The sequence below is a fragment of the Petaurus breviceps genome, unplaced genomic scaffold (assembly GCF_028583685.1).
Source record: "Petaurus breviceps papuanus isolate PSGF00001 unplaced genomic scaffold, PetGlider_PUasm1.0 90865, whole genome shotgun sequence".
In the NCBI taxonomy this organism is placed as follows: domain Eukaryota; kingdom Metazoa; phylum Chordata; class Mammalia; order Diprotodontia; family Petauridae; genus Petaurus; species Petaurus breviceps.
This window is the reverse complement of record NW_027187367.1, coordinates 12664526-12688882: the sequence shown is the minus strand read 5'-3', so window position 1 is coordinate 12688882 and position 24357 is coordinate 12664526. Positions and strand designations below refer to the sequence as shown.

The 24357-nt window shown below is 40.3% G+C and overlaps 1 protein-coding gene across 5 annotated transcripts in view; it reads right to left on the bottom strand.

Annotated features, from left to right (window-relative positions):
- Positions 1-24357, bottom strand: part of RNF8 (ring finger protein 8) — a 124303-nt gene that overhangs the window by 74264 nt on the left and 25682 nt on the right. For all 5 annotated transcript variants that reach the window (XM_069073594.1, XM_069073592.1, XM_069073591.1 and 2 more), the window contains exon 3: positions 6003-6740. In XM_069073594.1, the coding sequence (XP_068929695.1) occupies positions 6003-6740 (738 nt within the window). The remainder of the gene's footprint in view (positions 1-6002; positions 6741-24357) is intronic.

The following is a 24357-nucleotide window of genomic DNA, read 5'->3' as shown; positions in this document are numbered from 1 at the left end:
TTTTTTTCAATTAATAAGTATTTATTTTCTCTCCCTGATGCCTTTCTCCATTAAAGGGAAAAAAAACACACTTATTTTAAATTGTAAAAGGTCATTTGAGCAGGTAACACGTGAGTAAGCTGGAGGGAAATGTCCTCTGTTAATTTCCAGAACTGTGCCAGCCTAAAGGTGGCAAAGATTTACATACAGGCAATCAGCCCAAATACATAGCAGTACTTCATTTGCTGCCATTCCCAAAATCACTTCTCGCAAGGGCATGAAGAGGACAGAACTTAAAATTCCTGAGAAATAAGAAAATTAGGCTCAAAATATGAGCTTTTACATCAAAGAATTGATAAGCAAGGGGAGGCCAGGTGGCTCAGCGAGTAAGAGCACCGGCTCCAGTGTCGGGATGACCTGGGGATCAAATCTGGGCTCAGATACTTAGCACCACACCCAGAAATAACTGGCCGTGTAACCTTGAGCAAGTTACTTAACCCCGATTGCTTAAAAAAAAAAAAAAAAGAATTTATAGGCAGATGATTAATGTGAATATTATAAATTATCTTGTCCTGAGTCACTTGATTCAAAGGTGAAAGCTAGTATTTACATAACCTTTTGGATCTTCATCTTTTCATTTTACTTAGCACTTGACCACTTTGATATTAAGTAGGCAGGGTATACACATATATGACTCATGCCCTCATCAAGAACTTCTTGTTCTTGAAACATTCTCATCTGCAGGCCACAGAATCCACTTATCTAACATCATTCCTGAGTATCTAGTTTAATCAGAAGCCACATTCTTTTGATTCACTAGGCATTATGAGAGAACTAGAATGCTCCTTGTTCCTCACTGTCATTTCCAGATTCTCTCTCAATCACCATTATTCAGTAACTTACTTCTCCTTCAAGATTTGTTTAATCTGTGTCAAATGTATCACCCAATCAAGATTCTGGAGACTTGTTCTCTACTGAACTCCAGGACTCTTGCTTTCCTTCCTCAGAGTTTAGTACCTGATTCAGTTTTTCTCTCATCATTTCCCCTGCCTTCACACTATGGGACTTAAACATACATACTGATATTCCCTTAACTAGATAGTTCCTTAACTTACTCATTTCCCATTGAGTACTCCAAACCACTTCAGCTACACACAAAGATGGTCAAACCCTTGATCTTATCACCACCCACAAAAAAGTTCTACTTCCATGAACTCTGAAATTCTTTTATCCGTTCCAAATCTGCTGTCATTCCACCTTTCCCTCTGCTTTGCCACCCCTTAACCCCTATTGCTCACTGTGACTGCTAATCATTCCAACTGAATGGTTCTTTCCCAGGCCATCATCCCTGCACTAGCTACACTTTTTTCCCATTCTCTATCTTGACCCCCTGGCAAGTCGATTAAATTCTACCTTATCCTCTTGAGTCCCTTGTCCCTGATCCTCTGGATAAACTTTCCTTGCCAAATCTCAAGACTTGAATTACTCCTACCATCCTCTCTGTTTGTTCCTACTCATGTGCTGCTTAGTGAAGTTGAAGAAAATCATGAAAACATGTAGTGGACCTATGGTTCACTACAAATTTATGTTACATAGTCTCAAATAGGTCCTCACTATAGCAAAGCAATCCTTCTATAACTGTCTAATTGATTCACTATTCTACTCACCATAGCGGCTTTTAAAAAATTTTTCATCCCTCCTCAAACCTCTCATGCCGCCCTCTCCCCCAACCCTCTCAGCTAAGGATCTTGCTTCATATTTCACTGAAAAAATTGAGGGGATTTGCTGAGAGCTCTCTTCTCTCCTCCTCATTTGAATCATTCAGGTGCTTTCCATCACTATCTTTTCTTTAATCTGTCTCATATGAAAAGGTGGCCTTTCTTTCCAGGGTTAACCCTTCTATAAAAGCACCTTTAATCTCATTCCATTGTACCTTCCTCCTCTATCAATCCCCATTATCCCACTAATCTTCAATTTCTCCCTTTCTACTGGATACTTCCCTATTGCCTACAAACACATGACTCCCAAAAAACCCTCACTTGATCTGGTCATCCTTGCTAGTAGGCTTATATCTGCCCTCCCTTTTGTGGCCAAACTCACTGAGAAAGTCATCTACAGTTGGTGCCTCTACTTCTCATCACATTCTCTTCTTAATTCTCTACAGTCTGGCCTCTGATTTCATCATTCAGCTGAAACTGCTCTATCCAAAATTAATAGTGATATATTCATTGCCAAAGTTGATGTTTTTTCCCCAATCTTCATCTTTCTTGACCTCTGTGCAGCCTTTAACACTGTCAATCATCCTTTTGATAGCCTTCTTGATAGTTTCTTTTTTCTAGGTTTTAAAGGTCTCTTTCCGTGTCCCATGAGACCTTTTGGAGTGATTGCTTTTGCCCTTTCTGATGACACTGCTTCTATTCACCTCCATTTCCTCATCCTTTTGCTCTTTCTGCCACCTTTGACAGCCCTGCTCACCCTCTTACTCTCTAAGTTTGAGTGACACTGCTCTCTCCTGGTTCTCCTCCTACCTGTCTGAGCGGTTCTTCATCCAGGTCATACCCACTAACCATAGGTGTCCCCTAAACTGTCCTGGGCCCTCTACTCTTTTCTCTCTATGCTATTTCACTGTATGAGCCCATCTATTTCCATGGATTTCATTATCATCTTTATGCTGATGATTCCCAGATCTACTTTTCTAGCCCTAACCTCTCTTCTGACCTCCAGTCCCACATCTCCACCTGCCTATTAGATATCTTGAACTGCATGTTTCAAAGACATCTTAAACTCAACATGTCCAAAACTGAGCTCATTACCTCTTTACCCTCCCCAAACTCTCCCTTCTTCCTCACTTTCCTATTACTTCTGTGGGGCACCACCATCCATCCCTTTACCTAGGCTTATAACCTAGAGTCTTCCTCTGCTCCTTCCCATATCCAATCAATTAGTTGCTGGGTCCTGTCGATTCTAACTTAAATTTACAGACAGAACCCTGATATAAGTTCCCTTCTCTCCTTTGATAAATACCACTATCCTGGTGAAAGTCCTTTTTACTGCAAGCCTGTACTAATGCCTTCTGCATGGCCTCCCTGCCTTAATTTTCTCCTCACTGAAGTCCATCCTCCACTTAACTATCAAAGTGATCTTCCTAAAACACTAGTGTGACAACATTATACCTACCTCTCTGCCACCATGCCTCTGTTCAATAAGCCCCACCTCCCTATTACCCCAGGGATTACATATAAAAATCTGTTTGAAGTCCTCTATAAACGTGCCCCCTCTTACTTTTCCAGTCTTCTTCCACCTTACTCCACTCCACATACTTTACAATCCAGTCACAACGGCCTCTTAGTTATTCCTGGAAAATGATTCTCCATCTCCTAACTCGGTGCCTTTTCAATGGCTGTACCATTTGTCTGGAATTCTCTCCTTTCATCTTAGTCTCCTGGCTTTCTTTAAAATCTGAGCTAAAATCCCACCTTTCACAGAAGTCTTTTGTGACCCTCCTTAACTCTAGTGCCTTTCATTTGAGATCACTGTCAACTGATCATTTATAATACTGTTTGGACAGAATCATTCGCTGACGTCTTCTCCATTAACCTGAGGTCCTTGAGCTGTTTTTACCTTCCTTCATATCCCCAGTTTTGCATAGTGCTTGGCACACAGCTGATGCTTAATAAATTCTTGCTGACTTGAGTTAACGAGATTTTCAGGGATAGAGACACAGATTCAGTTCTGCCTGGACCACAGCCATGACACAACTAAACCAGCATGTTTTGCAAGATCAAAATTGTCAGAAGAATTGGCTTGGCACACCAAGCGCATATCAAATATCTAAGTTGTGGAGGATTGGATACCTGTGTTGTTGACTGTTCAAGATGGGGAAGGGAAGGATCATAAAATCCAACTAAATAACCACTTCGTCCTCTGCAGCTAAATTACTATCAAGGTCTGGCATACAGAATTTAGTTTAGGGTTTGTTCTAGTAAGGGCAAGATAATCTGCTAACCTAAATTTGTCTTCCAGGTAAACATCATCCTGCTTTTTGTAAAAAGATGGATGCTATCAATAACCAATGGCACAGACTCCAAATCATTTCTTCTTCTTTTTCTTTCTTTTTTTGAGATATTTGGGCATGTCCAGGGTTACAGAGATAGTAATCTTCAAATACGAGGCCAGATTTTGGTCAGGTCCTCCTGACTCTAGGGCTGATGTTCTATCTATTGTGCTACTTAGCTGCCCCACTCCAAATCATTCCTATGAGGAAAGCATATTAAAACAATTCTAAGGTTTTACTTCTCACCCACCAGAGGAGAAAAAGCGATAAAAAATGGAAATGGTTATTGCTAGAAGGGTTGTAGAAAGATAGGCACTGTAATACACTATTGGTCAAGTTGTGAATTGGTCCAGCCCTTTTGGAAAATAATTTGGAATTAGGAAAAAAAAGTTGTTAAATTACTCGTATCCTACTACTGTTTATATATACCCTAAAGAGGACAAAGACAAAGGGAAAGTTCCATATATTCCAGAGTATCGATTTTTCATGATAAAGAACACTGGAACCAAATTATGTGCCCAATAATCAGGGAATGGTGAACACACTGTGGCATATAAATGTAATGTTACTGTACTATAAGAAATGATGAAGAATGCAAAGAAATATGGGAAAGACTTGCATAAACTGATACAGAGCAAAGAAAACTGAATCAGAAGACTACAATAACATACATGAAGATAACAGTTAAAGGTATCCAACTCTAATTCAATGTAATGAGCAATCTATCTCAGAAAACAGATAGTAGAAAGGTGAGGGATAAAAGGTGTGAAATATTACATATGCTTTCAGTTTTAGTCAATTAATTGATTGGTTTTTCTTAAGTGTTTTTCTTTGTTACAGGGAGAAATCAGTGATGCCAACTTGAAAAAACGACTATGATATGAAAAACAAAAGTCATTAAACAGTTAAAAATAAAGAACTGGGGCGGCTAGGTGGTGTAGTGAACAGCGCACTGGCCCTGGTGTCAGGAGGACCTGAGTTCAAATTCGGTTTCAGACACTTTACACTTACTAGCCATGTGATCTTGGGGAAGTCACTTAACCCCAACTGCCCTGCCCTCCCCCCTCCAAAAAGCAAAAAAAAAAAATCTTTTTGTTTTGGGGCGGCTAGGTGGTGCAGTGAATAGAGCACTGGACCTAGTGTCAGGTCCTGACCTGAGTTCAAATCTGACCTCAGACACTTAATACTTAACTAGCCATGTGACCTCGGGCAAGTCACTTAACCCCAGCTGCCCTCCAGAAAGCAAAAAAAAAAAAAAAAGCCAGAAAAACACAACTGGACTAACAGGCAATTTACTGTGGCATTTCAACACCTTGATCTACACTGGTTTACTGTTCCTTGATTCACCTTTGTTCTATGATGCTTGCCTAGAATGTCAATTCTAGTTTGGTTCCCTTTTCATCTACTGGTTCTGACCTTATATGAGGACAAAGGGAAAGGAGAAGAGAATAAGCATTATACAGTACCTACTATGTGCCAGGCACTGTGCTAAGCACTTTATAAATATTATCTCATTTAGTCCTCACAACAACCCCTCAAAGTAAGTGCTGTTATTACTCCCCTTTTACAGTTGGGAAAACTAAGGCAAACAAGTTAAGTGATTTTCAGCCCAGAGTAACATAGCTAGTGTCTGAGGCAGGATTTGAATTCAGATCTTTTTGATTTTAGGTCCATCACTCTATCTACTGCACCACTTAGTTGCCTCTGGGTTCCTGGACTACATCTGCCACTCATTTGGCCTGGTATCCTAATTCTGATCCTGACCCTGACTTTTGCCTCACACAATAATTCCCTTTAATCCTCAACCATAGATTCCCTGGTCTCTGTCCCAAGCTTCCACATCCTGAATCTAGTGTTCAGCTTTTATCTCTAACAATATGAATCAATTCAGGACACCGAGTCTCTGGAAGGAAGAGGCACAAAAGATAAACCTTTAACAAACTGGCATTTATTTTCTCACATTCTGTACCTCTAAGTGGGGCTCCTTCTCCTGGAAATTTTTCTCTAGCTGCTCCACTCTCTGCTGCTGCTGGACCTGCTCTGTAAACAGCTGGTCCTGTAACTCCTGGAGCTCCTCCTCCATCTTCACAATCTCCTTCTGGGCCCCCTTGTGGCTCTGCTTCTTTACGCTCACAACAGCCACCTGCTTCTCCTGAACCTTCACCTTCAGCTTGAGGATCTTGGCCATCGTCTTCTTAAGTATGTCCAAGCTGCTCTGAGACTGTGACAAGCTTGGGCCTTTGTGCTCCTTGCTTGGCAAGGTGGCTGATGCTTCTGACACAGTCTGAAGGTCATCCTCTGCTGCTCTTTCCCCACTTGGTCCAGGAGAAGTCAACTTTTGGTCTATGTTTTTAGGGGCCTGTTTGGCCATTTCTGCTCTTCCACAGGACTTCCCTGACTGCTCACAGTCATGGGACACTTTATTTACTTTGGTTCTGGAATCTGAAGAGCCCTCTGCTCCAGGGCTATCCAATTCCTCTACACTACATTTCCTTTTGGTTCTTGAGCACTTAACTACCGGCTTATCATTCCTCAAGGCAAGACATAAGTGGATTTTTTCCCAGTCTTCTTCTACTACTTCATATTCATATTCTGCATTCTCTTTATTTTCTAGCGGAACTCCAAGCTGGATTCGGTCTCCCTCCTGGATAGGATAGGCCTTTAAAGGTTCCAGGCGTTCCTTGTTCAGCCAAACACCATTCAGACTCTGGGGAATGAGACGAGATAGAAATGATTAAGTTTCATGATGTTTATTCTCCTTAATGGCGACCTCTCTGCTACAAATCCTTCTGCATCCTCAGAAGGAAAACTCTTGAGAACAAATTGCAAGGAAAGTAAACAACTACTCAGAAACAGCATTTTTCAAGCACAGTTTTGGTTTACCTCCTATATATTTTGTATTCATGTCTCCACTGAGAACTAACTACCTGCAAAACTGGCAGGAATCATTTTATTTCAGGTAGCAATAATAATAATTTGTACTTAACACTATGAGGTTTGCAAAGCACAGTACAGTACAAATGTTATCTTATTTGATCCTTACAACAACCCCAAGAGGTGGTTGCTATTATTATCCCCATTTTACAGATGACGTAACTGAGGCTAAATGAAGTTGAATGACTTGTCCAAAGGTCACAAAGCTATTGTCTGAGGAAGGATTTGAACTCAAACCTTCTTGATTCCAAGTCCAGCACTCTTGAAGAATCACTAAGACAAATGCAACAGTACTGAAGGAAAAGTGAAATTAAGTCATACCTTTTGATGTTATGAAATGAAAAAAATTCAATTCTAAAGCTTCTAATGGTGATGTCAGTGAAGTAGGATGCACCTAAGTCACTGACACACCTGGACACAGCCAATGAAATAAAAAACCACTCTGGACCATACTACCTGTGAACAAATTACTTCCTCTCTCTGGGCCCCAGTCTCCTTACCTATTAAATGAAGGGGTTGGATGTTAGCCAATTTCTCTTCCTGTACATATTAGGGGAAATGTGACTTAGTGGAGAGAGTATGGATTTGGAATCAGGATGACCTGGTTTTAAAGTTACTTCAGATACTTTCTGGCTCTGTGATGCTGGGCAAGTCAAGTAAACCCTTTAAACCTTCTTCACCTCTAAGATGGGTACCTACTTTCCCATATTTCTTGTAAGGATGAAAATGACAATATAGATAATAAAGCTCTATGCCAAATTTAGAGCACTATATTGTCAGCTGTTATTATAATAAAACTTACAAAGTACACAAAAAATCAAGGAGAAAAGAACATCAATGCCTTGTATTGGGCATCGTTATTCTGGAGGCTGAAACAATTAAGACACCAAAGACCCTGGTTTTTGTCCAGTTGATTCACTCATTAAGCATTTATGACCTACCATGTTCAGTGCTGTAGGAGATAATTATGAAAAAATGTAAATATGGAGATGATACTGGTCCTATGCTTGAAGAATTTACAGTCTGGTTGTGGAGACAAAAATGTACACACATGAAACCAGAGAACAATACAAGGTAATATATTAGCAAATATGAGGTTATGTATACTGACCATAAATTCTATAGTACTTCAGAAGGGAAAATCAACAGGTCAAATTAATTCATGGAAAAAAATGGTTTTGAGCTAGGCTTGAAAAAAGTATAAGATTGAGATCAGTTACCATGGCTGGGGGACATCTTAAGAGGGTTCATATGTATCTTGAGCCCAGGTTTCACTTTAGGGGTAGGGATGGAGATGAAGTTAAGTCCTAAAATAAAGCTAGGATCCTGTCAGTGTACACATGTCACGATCAGCTCCTGACTCTTATCTTTCTGTCAGCTTTATTTAACCCAAAGATTAGGGGTAATATAAGACAGCACAGTAATTCAAGAGCAATGAATAGGCAGCGTGTGACACTTGCTAGTCTTCTCCCCACGCCTCTTCAAGGCTCTCAACTATAGGAATTTTGCACACAAGATTTTCCCTATTACAATCTCTGGGGCCTGTTTTTCTAATTGAACATTTTGTTGAAGAGCTGAGCTAAAGACAGTATGATCCCTTGGCTACTGTGCCCTAGCATGGCTCACCTGGCCAAACCATTCCCAAATTGTTTTAAGTCAGCCTGGAAATAACCAGTTCCCACTGATGGTGGATCTCTGATTCAAACAATACCTGACACATTACAAAGAACAAAGCAGCTACAGTCTAGGAACTATTAGAAACAAGAATGACCTGAGGGGAGAAAAAATTAAATTTGATATTGTACACATAGCAAACTTCTCCAAGTAAAAATGCAAGCTGACCATGAGAGTGTCAAAGATCAAGGTAGAAAAATTTAAGTAAAACCCAAAGGGCAATGATGGATTTAGTCATCGAGTAAAAAACAGTGAATATGGAACTTGAAAAGAAGAAACGACAACAGAGCCTAAAGAGGTCAGTCTAAGATCCTGGCAGCACATCATGGCCCCTATGTACTTTCTTTACATGCCTTCTCAAATATCCCATGTCTGAGAAATAAGGTCACAGCATTCGTTCTACTACATAACCTTTCCTTTGGTTCACTACATTTCCCTATCTCTTAACTCCTTGTGCCACCTAGCGGCACAATTTATAAATCTTTCTATATCTGTCTCCCAACTCTGCCTTTCAGTCACAGGTGACACTAGGAAAAGATGAATCCACACAGATGCCTGACATGCCATTCAGATATTCAGATTTCAAAGGATCATAGATTTACAGCTGAAAGGGACTTCAGAGGTCATATAGGCAAACTTCATCATTCTACAGATGAGGAAATAAGACAAGTTAAGGGACTTCTTTAAAGTAACAGAGGTAGAAAGTACTACATGCAATTTCAATAAAATACAGGAGTCAATGTTGGATGTGTTTGGGGAAGAGAGAAACGCTAGGGCAATGTTGGTGGAGTTGTGAACTGGTCTAATCATTAAGGAAAGTAATATGGACAATTATGTAAGAAGGTCACATATCCCAAGAGGTTGTATGGGAAAAAGGGTACAATATGTAACAAAACATTTGCTGAGGTACTTTTTGTGGAGCAAAAAATTGGAGATATAGTAGGTACCCATTGACTGGAAAATGGATGAATAAACAGGAGTATATGAATGTCATGGAATATTACTGCACTTTAAGAAACAGTGAAAATGGAGGATTCAAATAAATATAAGATTGATGTGAACTGTTAGAAAACAAAAAGCAAAACAAAAAGAATATAGCCTAATATAACCCAATGGCTAGAACAATGTAAATGAAGACAACACTTAATGACAAGACATTCTAGGACAAACACAGTGTCCAATGTTGGTTCCACCTGATATTAAAACACATTTTCCTTAAGACATGGCAAATTGCTGGGTGAGATGGTAAATGCTTCTAATCCCTGCCTCTGGGGAAGCTTAAGCTGGTGGCTCTCTTAAGCTCAGTATTTCTGAGCTACAGTGGGCTAAAACAATCAGGTATTTGCAGCAAGTCCAGCATCATTACAGCTGAACCCTCAAAATCAGGAGTCATTAGGTTGCCTAAAGAAGGGTGCACTGGTCCAGGTCAGAAATAGAGCAGTGAGAGTGAGAGCATTGAGAAATAGAGCATTAAGTAGCCCCTACAATTCAAATGAGATACCTAATCTTAAGGAGGGGGTGGGAGAGGGAGGAAAGTAGGGAAGGAAAGAAGGAAGGAAGGAAGGAAGGAAGGAAAGAAGGAAGGAAGGAAGGAAGGAAGGAAGGAAGGAAGGAAGGAAGGAAGGAAGGAAGGAAAGAAGGAAGGAAGGAAGGAGGGAAGGAAGGAGAAATGGTAAATTAAAGGTAGTCAAAGACCCTTTTTTTTGCAAAGTACTATCAAAATCTTTCTATGTGCTATTGGTTTATAATCATTTGCAAGGCTAGCTCACTGTCCTAAGTATTTAAATGGCTAGGAAAACAAGACAGAAAAAAAACAACTTGCCTAACATTTCTCAACAAGTCAATGTGGGGGGAAAGAAACAGGTCAATAGTGAGATAAGATATTGTAACACCTCTTGTTCATTTCTTAGCACTCTGGTCACCCCAAACATTCAGGTATTTTTGTGCATTCCTAGGAAGAAAAATTCACCAAGAGTCAAGGAAAAAAACAAAAACCCAAGATGATGAGGCAATATTCACCTGACTACTAGAATACTGGCTAAACTGTCCTAAACACCTATATTCAAAAGTCATTACTAAGTCTGTAGTCCGAGAATCCCAAGGAAATTTATCAGTTAAGGAACACTTACTATGTGCCATGCACTGTGCTAAATACTGCAGATATAAAGGCAAAAACATGGTCCCTGGGCTCAAGGAGTTCATATTCTAATGGGAAATATAACATACACACAAATATGTACATATAAGATACATAATGTGTAAATGCAAGGTAATTCAGAATGAAGGCATTAGCAGCTGGGGTAATCTGAGGAAAACCTTTTTGGGGAAGGTGGGATTTGAGACCTGAAGGAAGCTGGGGCGAAGCCAGGAGGTAGATGGTGAGGAAAAGCATTCTAGGAATATGAGACAATCAGTGAAAAGGAAAAGGCTCAGAGGATGGAGTGAGGTGCAGGGAAAAGCAGTAAGAAGGGGAGTGTTGCTGGATCATACAGTACATAGAGAGGAATAAAATGTAAGACTAGAAAAGGTGGAAAGGGTCAGGTTGTGAATGGCTTTAAAACCAAACAGACAATTTTATATCTGAACCTGGAATTAATACAAAGCCACTGGACTTTACTGGGGGTGGGCTGTGTGTGAGGGGGCTGGGGGTATGACCTTATCTCCAACCTGTACTTTAGGAAAAATCAATTTGGCAATGGAGTAGAGGATGGGGTGGAAAGAGGAAAGACTTGAGGCAGGAAGACCAATCACAAGTCTACTGCAATAGTCGAGGCACGAGGTAATAAAGACCTGTACCAGGGTGATAGCTGATTGGGCAGAGAAGGGGATGTATGTCAAAGATGTTGTGAAGGCAAAATCAACAAAAGACTTGGCAATAGAATGGATATATTGAAGTAAATATGAATGAGGAAGAGAAAATGACAACACGGTTGTGGGTCTGAGTGATTGGGAGGATGACGGAGCCCTTGAAATGTAATAGAGAAATCAGGATAAGAGGGCAGTTTGGGGAAGAAAGATAACGAATTTTGTTTCAGACATGTTCAGACAGTGTGAGATATCCAAGAAGCAATTAGTGATTTCAAGACTGGAGTTGAGGAGAGAAGTTAGGGCAAGGTGTCTGGGAATTAATTACATTAACTGAATTAACTGAACCCATACAGCTGATGAAAGCACCAAGAAAGATGGTACAGAAAGAAAACAGGGGCGGTTAGGTGGCACAGTGAGTAAGAGTGCCAGCCCTGGAGTCGGGAGGACCCGGGATCGGCTCCAGCCTCAGATACTTAACACCCACACAAAATAACTGGCTGTTTAACCTTGGGCAAGTTACTTAACCCCAATTGCTTTTAAAAAAAATGGGACCAATGGCAGATCTTTAAGGGATACCCATGGTTAGTGAACATGATGTGGTCACGGATCCAGCAAAGGAAAATGAGAATTGGATCAGAAAGATGGGCAAACCATGGGGTGGCTGGGTGGCGGAGTGAGTAAGAACACAGGCCCCAGAGTCGGGAGACCCAGGATCGGTTCTGGCCTCAGATACTTAACACCCACACACACACACAAAAACTGGCCATGTAACCTTGAGCAAGTTACTTAACCCCAATTGCTTTAAAAAAAAAAAAAAGAATGGGCAAACCAGAGAAAGCAGTGACATCAAAACCTAAAGAGAAGAGGGCATCCAGAAAGAATAGGGTGATCACATTTACTGGTTGTGAGACCCTGGGCAAGCCTCTTAACCTTTTTGATCATTGGTTTAAAGCTCTATAAAATGAGGACAATAATGGCATTTACTTCATAGGGATATTGTGAGGATCAAAGGAGAAAATATCTGTAAAGCACTTTAAAGAACCTTAAAGTTCTTATAGAAATGTTATCACCATCATCACCATCATCATCAGTGCCAAGGGAGGAAGAAAGGACAAAAAGGATCAACAAACTGGAGATGAGCAGAAGTAATATTATAAGAAGGGGAAGGGGAAGGTCAGGGAATCTGAAATGTCTCAAGGAACCAAAATGATCTTTCATGTTATCACTAACCTATATTTTGTGCTCTCTTGAAACAAAGAATGGTGAAAGCATTACGTGATGAGACACAACAAGCACAGGTCTTCTAAACCACTTATTAAAAGCTGTGAGACTGAAAACAAATTCATTCCTGATGTTAACTTACATCACAAAATTTTGCTTATTTGCCTCTCGGTGTTTTTAAAAAGCAAACTCAAAATACTGCAAACCCCATCAAGATTTCATTTAAAAAAATTTCCTGATTCTATATTTCAAAGTGCTCATTCTCCAACTATCCCAATAGAAAAGACTGGTCACTCTCTGACAGATTATGGTGATGAGTCTTTTTTTTTTATTAGAACAGTACATCATCTAAAGACCTCTTAGCATACATCCTCAGGCAAAAATGGAACAATGAAATTTTGTAGCTGAAAATCAATCACCAACAAAGGGAGGAAGCCAGGGAGAGGGAGCCACACCAAAAGACTGCTAAGCAAAAAGGGAATTTTCCTCCCCAACAGTTGCTTCCCTGACAACTCCCCTTTCGTACTTCAGGTATACCTTTCTAAAAGAGACAAAATACAGGACACAAACTTAATAAATGCTAATTATCTTTAAATGTACATAAATATCTTTAAAAAGATCCTTTTGTCAGTAATTTGCCTCTTTATTAGGAGAGTAAAATCAGAAGGGAGAAGTTGTATGAAAAAGAGAGCCCTGTAACAAAGGGATATAAAGTTAACACTGAAACATGGTTTATGTATATAGTAAGGTCTTGCTTCTCAGAAATGTTGTCTTTGGGGAGTCAAGATGGCAGAGCAGAAACAGGACTTCCTCACAACTCTGGTTCCCACCTCCCCCATTTCATATAAAAAAATTACCCTAGACAAACTTTGGAGCTACAGAACCCACAAAATGACACAGAGAAGCTAACCTCCTGCTGAGAACAGCCTAGCAGGCTGGCAGGAAGTGGCCAGCGCAGTGCTCTGGAAGCCGACCCCAGCCCCACTTGAGCAAAGGTCTTAGCCCCAGGGAGGCCTGACCAGCCACTGGCTGGAGGGACTTCACATCACTAGCACCTGTGGTGGTTTCCAGAATTATCAACCTATAGATGCCAAGGACAAAGTGAGAGGTCAGTGCAGTGTGGACTCTGGGACCTGAGAATTCGGAGTGCAATCCACCTTTATCCCCAGGGTCGAGAAGTGGCTAAAGTGCCACAGGCCTGCAGCCATAGCCATGTGGCAGCTTCAGCTCCTGGTCTGCAGATTGTAGGGGGACCAAGCAACCAGTCTGAGGGATAATCACTATTGCTTTAACCTGCTTGGATCTGGATTGCTGTCTAGGGTGGAGGTCCTGGGGTGCGTGACCAGCTGTTTGGAGGCTTTGGAGAGGGCACCTGCGAAAACCCCAGCATTTGGGATAAAGCTTCTGTTTCTGGTAGCAGAGTACTACTGTGGCAAAAAGCCCACAAGTCAAGTAATTGAGTGGCAACATAAGGAAGCAAAGCAAACAGAGGAATCCAACATTAGATTCCTATTTTGGGGACAAAAAGGATCAAAGCATGGAACAGGAGGAAGACAGTGAAGTCAGACTCCTGCACCAAAAGCTTCCAAGAAAAATATGAACTGGTTACAGGCCATAGAGGAGCTTAAAAAGGATTTTGAAAATTAAATAAGAGAAGTGGAGGAAAAATTGGGAAGAGAAATGAGAAAAAATGCAAGAAAATTATGAAAGGAGAATCAACAACCTGACTGAAGAAAATAACACCTTAAAAAATAGACTAACTCAGATGGCAAAAGAGGCTCAAAAAGGCAATGAGGAGAAGAATGCCTTAAAAAGCCAAACTTGCCAGATGGAAAAAGAATCTCAAAAGCTCACTAAAGAGAATCATTCCTTCAGAATTAGACTGGAGCAAATGGAAGCTGATGACTTAATGAGAAATCAAGATACTATTAAACAGATCCAAACAAATGAAAAAATAGAAGGCAATATGAAATATCTCACTGGAAAAACCACTGACCTGGAAAACAGATCCAGGAGAGATAATTTAAAAATTACTGGACTACCTGAAAGCCATGATCAAAGAAAGAACCTAGAAATCATACTTCAAGAAATTCTCAAGGAAAACTGCCCTGACGTTTTAGAACCAGAGGGCAAAATAGAGGGTGAAAGAATCCACCAATCACCTCCTGAAAAAGATCTCAAAAAGAAAACTCCTAGGAATATTATAACCAGATTCCAGAGTCCTCAAATCAAGGAGAAAATATTACAAGCAGCCAGGAAGAAACAATTTGAATACTGTGGAAACACAATCAGGATGACACAGGATCTGGCAGCTTCTACAGTGAGGGATCGAAGGGCTTGGAATATGATATTCTGGAGGTCAAAGGAGCTAGGATTCAAGCCAAGAATCACCTACTCAGCAAAACTGAGTATCATGTTTCAGGGGAAAATATGGTCATTCAACAGAATAGAGAACATTCAAGCATTCTTGATGAAAAAACCAGAGTTGAATAGAAAATCTGACATTCATATACAAGAAGCAAGAGAAGCATGAGAAGGTAAACAGGGAAAAGAAATCATAAGGAACTTATCAAAGTTGAACTACTTACATTCCTACATGGAAAAACAATAACTGTAAGTTATGAAACTTTTCTCAGTATGAGAATAGTTGAAGGGAATAGAAATATGTGTATATATATGTGTGTGTGTGTATACATATATATGTCATATAGGAAGGTATATGGCCGTATGAATACATATGTGAGTGTGTGTATATATGTATACAGGTATACATAGACAGAGGGTACAGGACCAGTTGAATAGGAAGGGATGATACTTAAAAGGTGAAATTAAGAGGTGAGAGAGGAATATAATGAGAGGAGATGGGGAGAGATAGAATGGGGTAAACTATCACAAACAGAAGAGGCAACGGAAAACTGTTACAATGTAGGGGAAGAACAGGAAGGCAAAAGGGAATGAGTCAACCTTATTCTCAATGAATTTGGCTTAGGGAGGGAATGACACACTAAATAGGGCATCTCACCCTACAGGAGAGTAGGGGGGAAAGGGGATGAGAGGGGGAATGATGGAAGGGAGGGCAGGCTGGGGGGGAGGGAAGTTGGAAGCACCCATTTTTGAAAAGGGACAGGATCAAAGTAGAGAATACTATAAGTGGGGGTGGGATGGGATGGAGGGAAATATAGTCAGTCTTTCACAATATATCCACTATGGAAATGTTTTTCATAGCTACACATGTACAACCTATATTGAATTGCTTATCTTCCCAGTAAGCGTGGGTGATGAGGGAGGAAGGGAAAGAATATGGAATCCAAAGTTTTAAAATCAAACGTTGAAAAAAAAATTATATATATATATACATATAAAATTATTTTTTTTACATGCAACTGGGAAATAAGATATACAGGGGAAGAGGCTATACAGTGGGATCACTGTTTTGGGGTGATGGGTAGGGGAAGGACGGGGAGAAAAGTTGTAACTCAAAGTCTTGTGGCAATGAATGATGTAAACTAAAAATAAACATAAAATTTAATTTAAAAAATATGTAGGGCTATAGCTACTACCTCAGTGGCCCCTAAAGATGCCTTAACTGGAGAGAGGTCAAGGATAATTCTAGGGGTAGTTGAGCTGAGGTAGGTATGTGGGTATGAAACCTCCTTAGGGGAACTAGAATAGATCCATTTTAACTTAAGAACAAAGGGAATAAGAAAGGAAAAGCCTACAGATTTCAGCTGGCCAATTTCTTATCATGCCTTCAGCCTTTTTGGGAAGGGACTTGAGCATGACATTCTAGTGGGCTTGCTGAGAGTAGCAGGATTGTTTCTTCAAACTAAGCCCTAATGAGCAGCGTTGTTTTTTTTTCCCTTTTCAGTCTACTGAAGCTATATTTAAGAAGCAAAACTACAGCATGAACTACCCTGAACTTCAGTCAATCAGCTCAGTCAATTAGCAGTTATCATGCACCTACTGTGTGTCAGGTAAGTGCTGAGATATACAATCGCTAAATGACCTCATTTTGTTCCAAAACTTAACCTGAACTCTAGGTAAGATAAACATCTGTATAGTACCTACTGTTTGCCAAGCACTGTGTTAAAGGCTTTTACATATATTTTCTCATTTGATCCTGATGGCAACTTTGCAAGGCATGTGCTGTTATCCTCATTTTACAATTGAAGAAACTGAAGAAAAGAGGTTAAGTGACTTGTCCAGGGTCACACAGCTACTAAGCATCTGAGGCCACATTTGAACTAAGGTCTTCCTAACTCCAGGCCCAATAATTCATCTACTGTGTCACCAGCTGCATCTGTCTGAGTGAGGCCCAGTGTAGGACATCTGGTGCTATCTTGAGGGCCTGGAACATAAAAAGCTCAATGAAGGGAGGGATCAGCAGTGCAGAGGAAGATGAGCCTGGATTGGCTGTCAAGTTTCTTATTAGTGGCATTTTTTGTGATGCCTTTAAAAGTGTTGCTTGCCTGACATAAGGCACTCTCCACCCATGGGAGATTAGAGAATAAACTGGCTGTGGCCATTCTACAAAAAGAGAGCAATGCTGCTATGCTGCATTGCTGACCAACCTCCCTGGAACTTTCTCTATCATGCCCCTGCATGAGATACTTTCGCCACCATCCCCCTATCTACCCTGGCCTCCCTTGATATTTTCTTCCTTCATTAGAATGTCAGCTCCTTGAGGACAGGCACTATCCTTCTGTTTGTATCTGTTTCCCAGTGCTTAGCACGGTGCCTGACACATAGTAAGTGCTTAATTAAATGACTTGAAAGGCAAAAAACTCAGATTCCAAGTCACCTGGAAAGTCCCACACCTTTTTGCCCTTTGAAGTATGAGACACGTAAATTTATTCCAGAAAATAGTTTGGACCTTAGATATATGAGAAAGCATAGAATCTACCAGCATTAGAGGTGCCCCAGGGCCAGGGGGCATATCTATACCTATTCAAAGGAAATATTTTAAGTAGGAAAAAGTCTTGGATGATTTAATGCCCTGATCAGTTTCAAGCCTGATCTTCTGCTTTCTAGCACCTAGTATCCTGTCCCCTCAAAACTACTGTCATAATTCAAATGCCTATAATTTAAGCTATACAACTCTTTTCCCTGACCTCCTACCTCCTCCTCATAGTCAAAACACATTAAATTAAAGAAAAGGGGAAAAAGAATGGTCAACATATTTTACAAGACATATAAATACTCAGTGCTTAGAAAAGCTGCCTGTATAGTATGTCACTGACCAGTTCTCACACTTACATAGGTATACCTCAGTATGGTTCATTTTCCTGCACTCTTGTCAGGGGCCTCCTGGTATCACATATGTAACCTAAGACCTCAGAGGCCAGTGAACATGAATTTCACCATCATGCTCCAAACCTGATTGTCAGTTTTCCTTTCTAGGTACTTGAATGATGGTATTGAATTTACCCTGCCTACCAAGCTTATAATCAGCACCTCCTCAGACTTCTAAAGCTAATTCAGCATTCCCTGGAGCAGAGGCCACCCAGTCTACATGGCTACACAGATACCATCATACTCGAAGGCTCCAATTCACAGTGTTAACAGTGAAAAGATTTTAACAAACTTTAACTACAGACACAAGACACATACTACTAGTAACCCACTTTTCCTGACAGCCTTCCCAAAAAGTCTGTTGTCAGCAGAACAAACTGACAAGCATGGAGAAGATAGGAGACCAAAAGACCAAGATGCCAACACAGATACCACCTTGCTGCAAGCACAACCTCTCCTCAGGTCTCATGTAATATAAGCACTGGAAAGAGCTATCTATATCCAGAGAGAGATGCAATCTGAATGCAGATTGAAACAAACTACTTGTTGTATTTCTTTTTCTTCTTTTGTTTCCCCTTTCCCACTTGTAATTCCATCAGTTATAATCCTTTTTTACAACCTAACTAATGATTAATGTGAAGATATTTGTAGATCCTATATTTGAGTGCATGCCACCATGACGGGGCAGAGAGGAGGGAGGAAAAGGAGGGGGACGAAATCTGAAACTAAGTGACTGTGGAACTAAATGTTGTAAACTAAAAGTAAATAAACAAATCAATTTTTTTTTAAATAATATATGGGGCGGCTAGGTGGCGCAGTGAGTAAGAGCACTGGCCCTGGAGTCAGGAGGATCTGGAATCGGTTCCAGCCTCAGATACTTAACACCCACACAAAAAAACTGGCCATGTAACCTTGGGCAAGTTACTTAACCCCAATTGTTTAAAAAAAAAAAAGTAACATAAGCACTCTGCTTTAGCAGAACTGTAATTGTCTAGTATCACCCAGAGTGTCAGACTATATTAGCCTCTCCCACTTAATTAATTTGGTTATGTGCAGCTCAGACATGTGCAGAAAAGCCAGTAATCTCTCAATGGCCAATGGCATACTGGATTTTGCTACTTCCCAGAACTGTCTCTACCATCATACGAGAACTTGAAGCTGAGTAAAATGAGAGTTCAAGGCTGAGAAGAACAGGAAGACAAAAAAGAGAAAAGAATTTTTTTTAAGTTTATAGGATCAATTAAATTCACCGAACATGTGTTATGTACCTTCAATGTACAAGAGACTATGTTAGACAGCAAGGATAGAAGAACAAAAAAAGAAAGCTTTCTGACCCTCAAGTTTATATTTTCCAGAAGCTGGAGGTGGGGAAAGATAAGTACATGATAATTTGAGGAGAGAAGAAAGAGCACAAACAACTGGAGAGTAGGAGGGAAAACTCTGGAAAGGTTTTAGGACATATGGTAGAAAAGAGAAATTCTTGCTCAGATTTGGATTCTCCCAAATGACTTCTGAGTCCAAAGGCTCACAGACTCAGAAATGGGAGAAAGCTTGGAACAAGAATTCTTAAGCTTGGGGCAGGTAGGTGGCACAGTGAATAGAGCACCAGCCCTGAAGTCAGAGGACCTGGGTTCAAATCTGGCCTCAGACACTTAACACTTACTAGCCATGTGACCTTGGGCAAGTCACTTAACCCCAACTGCCCTTAGCTTCCCCCCTCCAAAAAAATAAGCAAAAGAAAAAAAAAAAAGAATTCTTAACCTTTTGCATGTCATGAACCCCTTTGGTTATCTGATGAAACCTAATGCACCTCCTTATTTTATTGTTTTTAATACTGTTAAATTAACAATTTAGCATTGTTAATGGAAACCAATTATAATGAAATAAGATATATATTTTTTCTATCCAAGGTTACAGGCCCCCTGAAATCCATCCATGCACCACCTTGGGGGTCTGTAAGACCATAAGTTAAGAACCCCTGAGAGGATCATCTTCAACTCCTTCATTTTACATGAGAAAACTGAAGCCCAAAAATCTAAGGGCACATAGGTAATGAGTGTAAGAGCTGAGATTTGAACCCCAGATCCTTTGACCTCCAAATTTTATGCCCTTTCCACTGTACCATGTTGCCTCTCCAACTCAGATTCTGTTCTTTTGCTTTCTTTTCTTCTCTCTATAACCCCTTGGTGATTTTATTTATTCTACCAGTTTCAACCACCCACTTCTATGCAGATAACTCCTAGGTCTCTAATTCTGATTACTTTCCTGAGGTTTGGACCCACAATGCACACTTCCTATTAGGCAGCTTTACATAAAGGGATTGAAAATTCAGTAAGCCCCAAACTAGCTTCCTATCTCAGGTTTGGTAGAGGGGAAACACAAGATAACACAGAGAAAAGAGTATTTTATTTGCTATCAGGAGTGACCCAAGTGCTGTTCCTTCTTCCCACACTTACTAGCTGTATGATTCTGGGCAAGTCACTTAGCCTGTTTAAGTATTAATTTCCTCATCTATAAAAATAGAACATGCACACGCACAGAGGTGGACACAGCGTGTGGAGGCGGATGCAGCTGGGTGCACCAGCACGGAGCTGGAGCAAGTCCAGGCAAGCTGATTCATCCCCCGCAGGGGCACAGGGGCAATTCCCATACCTCTCACCACAGGATGGGGGATCTGTCGGAGCTGGGTAACAGACAAATGTAGGGCCCACAGCAGTAATAGTAGCTACTCCTAGGACTAACAACCCATAGCCTGGAGGCTTAAAAATCACCTACCTGAACTTCCAGGGACCAAGATGGCAGAGTAAGCCCTAACTGCTCTAATTCCCTCCCCCCTTGACCCTGAAAACCCAGAGAATACTGAGTATAAAATTCCAAAATAGTGGAATGAAGTGAAGGTTTGGGAGTCCTAGAGGAAGGGCATGGCTAAGGCTGTGCTTCACAATGGGAAAAACAGAATGGAAAGACAAAGACTTTAGAATCCTATTATGGGGAGTAAGAGGAACCAATTTCAGAAGGGGACAGCATTGACTTTACACCCACATCTGAAAACTCAAAAGGGAATATGAATTGGTCCCAAGCCTGGAAAGGATTCTTAGAAGGGCTCAAGAAGGACTTTAAAAACCAAATTAGAGAGGTAGAAGATAAACTGACCAATTCTTTTAAAATTACAATTGCCAAAATAGAAAAGCATCTCACCGGAGAAAACAGCTCCTTAAAAAAGTAAATGGGTGAAATGGAAAAAGAGGTACAAAATCTAACTGGAGAAAATAAATCCTTAAAAATGAAATCTGAACATATGGAAAAGGAGCTTCAAAAATTAACTGAGGAAAATAATTCGCTAAAAATTAGAATCAGTCAAATTGAAGCTAATGACTCTATGAGGTATCAAAAACCAGTCAAACAAAACCTAAAGAATGAAAAATTAGGAAAAAAGGTAAAATATCTCATTGGAAAAATAAATGACCTGGAGAACAGATCCAGGAGACATAATCTAAGAATTATTGGTCTACTGGAAAGTCAAGATGAAAAAAAAAGCCTGGACAACATTTTCCAAGGAATCATCAAGGAAAACTGCCCTGAGGTCCTAGAACCAGAGGTTAAAATAATTATCAAAAGAATCCCCTGGACACCTCCTGAAAAAGATCCCAAATAAAACTCCAAGAAATATTGTAGCCAAATTCCAGAATTATCAGGTCAAGGAGAATATACTGTAAGCAGCCAGAAAGAAACAATTCAAATATCATGGAACTACAGTCAGGATCACACAGGACCTAGCAGCTTCTACAATGAGAGATCAAAGGGATTGGAATATGATATTTCGTAAGGCAAAAGAGCTCGGGCTACAACCAAGGATCAGCTGTCCAGCAAAACTGAGCATAATCTTTCAGGTGAGGGAGTGGTCATTCATTGAAATAAGGAACTTCCAAATCTTCCTGATAAAAAAGTCAGAGCTCAATGGAAAATCTGATCTCCAAATACAAGACTAAAGAGAGACACAGAAAGGTAAACAGGGAAAACACACACACACACAATTGTTATTTAATAAAAGCAAACTGTTTACATCCCTATATGAGAAGCTGATACCTGTCAATATTGAGAATTGTATACTTATCACGATATTTAAAAGGGATATAGATAGATAGAGGGTATAGGTATAAATTAACTGAAGTGATCATAAAAAAACCTTATTAAGGGGTACAAAGGGACTGTAATGGGAGAAGAGGAAAGGAGGAGGTAGAAAAGGGTAAATTATGCCACACAAAGAGGCATAAAAACCTACTATAGTAGAGGGAAAGAAGGGAGGGAGATGAACATTACATGAGCTTTACCCTCATTGGTTTTGATATAAGGAGGTGTAGCAGCAAGCACCCTGGAGTCCCTAGGGTGGCTGCTCACACAGGTTCTTGGATCTGCTTTGTTAAAGGAAAGCAACTCAAAATGGGTTAACAAGCTTACTTTTATCAGTCAGACATATATCTTTTACCTTGTTCAGGAGAAAAGGTCAGCACCCCAAACTTCAAAGTATACAGGCAGAATTATCAAGACACAAACAGATCAAATAGATTTCCAAACTGTCCAACCATTACATCCATACCCAGTCAACATCTGGGTTTCCACATCTGGGTTTTTCAAAGGGGGGGGGCGGCCTGGACAACGGCTTCCCAGAATACAGATCAAATCACAGAACACTTCTCAAAGTGAGCCCCCAAAACAAAGAGCCTCACATCAGGTCTTATATAGCCTTCTCCTGGCTCAGAGAATGTAACAACCTTATTGACCCACTGGCCAATCAAAAAGTATCTACTGAAAAACAAGCCTCCCTCCCCAGGCTTCAGGTGCACTTTAGCCTAGGGGCAGGGAAGATCTTCCAAATTTGCATTTCCATTACAGGAGGGAATAACAATCAGTTAAGTATAGGATTCTATCTTGAAGAGACATAAAACTTATCGTAATAGAGGGAAAGAAGGGAGGGAAAGGAGCACTGTAAGAGATTTATTCTCATCAATTTTGGTTCAAGGAGGAAATAACATACTACATTAAGTAGATAAAAATCTATCATACCCTACAGGCAGTAGGTGGGAAAAGGGGTAAGAAAAGGGGAGGCAGGGGAGTGGTTAGAAGAAAAGGAAGAAGTAGTAAGTGGGAAGGGTAGAAAAAGGGAGGGGCAGTTGATAGGGAGGAAATACTGAGGGAGGCAGTGGTCAAAAGGAAAACTCTTAGGGAGGGGAAGGGAGAAAGGAAAAATAAAAGCATAAAAAGGGGAAAGAATAGGATGGAGGGAAAGACACAGATAGTAATCATAACTGTGAATGTGAAAGGAATGAACTCTCCCATAAAACAGGGAGATAACTGAATGGATTAAAAACCATAACCCTACAATAAATATGCTGTTTACAAGAAACATATTTGAAACAGAGGGATACACACAGGGTAAAGGTAATAGGCTAGAGTAAAACATATTATACTTCAGCTAAAGTAAAAAAAGCAGGGGTAGCAATCCTCATCTTAGATAAAGCAAAAGCAAAACCAATCTAATTGGAAGAGATAAGGAAGGAAATTCTATCTTGCTAAAAGGCACCATTGAAAATGAAGCAATATCATTACTAAACACATATGCACCAAGCTGTAGAGCATCCAAATTCCTAGAGGAGAAGTTAAGGGAGTTAGAGGAAGAAATAGATAGCAAAACTATACTAGTGGGGGACCTCAATCTCTCCCTCTCTGAACTTGGTAAATCTAACCTCAAAATAAAGAAGTTAAGGAGGGGTGGCTAGGTGGCACAGTGAATTGAGCACCGACCCTGGAGTCAGGAGGACCCGAGTTCAAATCCAGCCACAGACACTTAACACAAAAAACTAGCCATGTGACCCTGGGCAAGTCACTTAACCCCAATTGCCCTCCAAAAAAAAAAGGCAAAAAAAAGTTGGGACAGCCAGGTGGCTCAGCTAGTAAGAGCACCGGCCCCAGTGTCGGGATGTCCTGGGGATCGAATCCAGGCTCAGACACTTAGCACCACACCCAGAAATAACTGGCCGTGTAACCTTGAGCAAGTTACTTAACCCCAATTGCTTAAAAAAAAAAAAGTTAAGGAGGTGAATAGAATTTTAGAGAAGGTAGATATGACAGACCTCTGGAGAAAACTGAATAGGGATAAATAGGAATATACCTTCTTCTCAGAGGTACATGGCACATACACAAAAATTGACAATGTACTAGGGCACAAAAACCTCACAATTCAGTGCAGAAAGGCAGAAATATTAATTGCATCCTTCTCAGATCATGATGCAATAAAAATTATATGTAATAAAGTACCATGGATAGACTAAAAACTAATTGGAAAATAAATAATTTAATCCTAAAGAATGAGTGGGTCATGGGGTGACTAGGTGGCG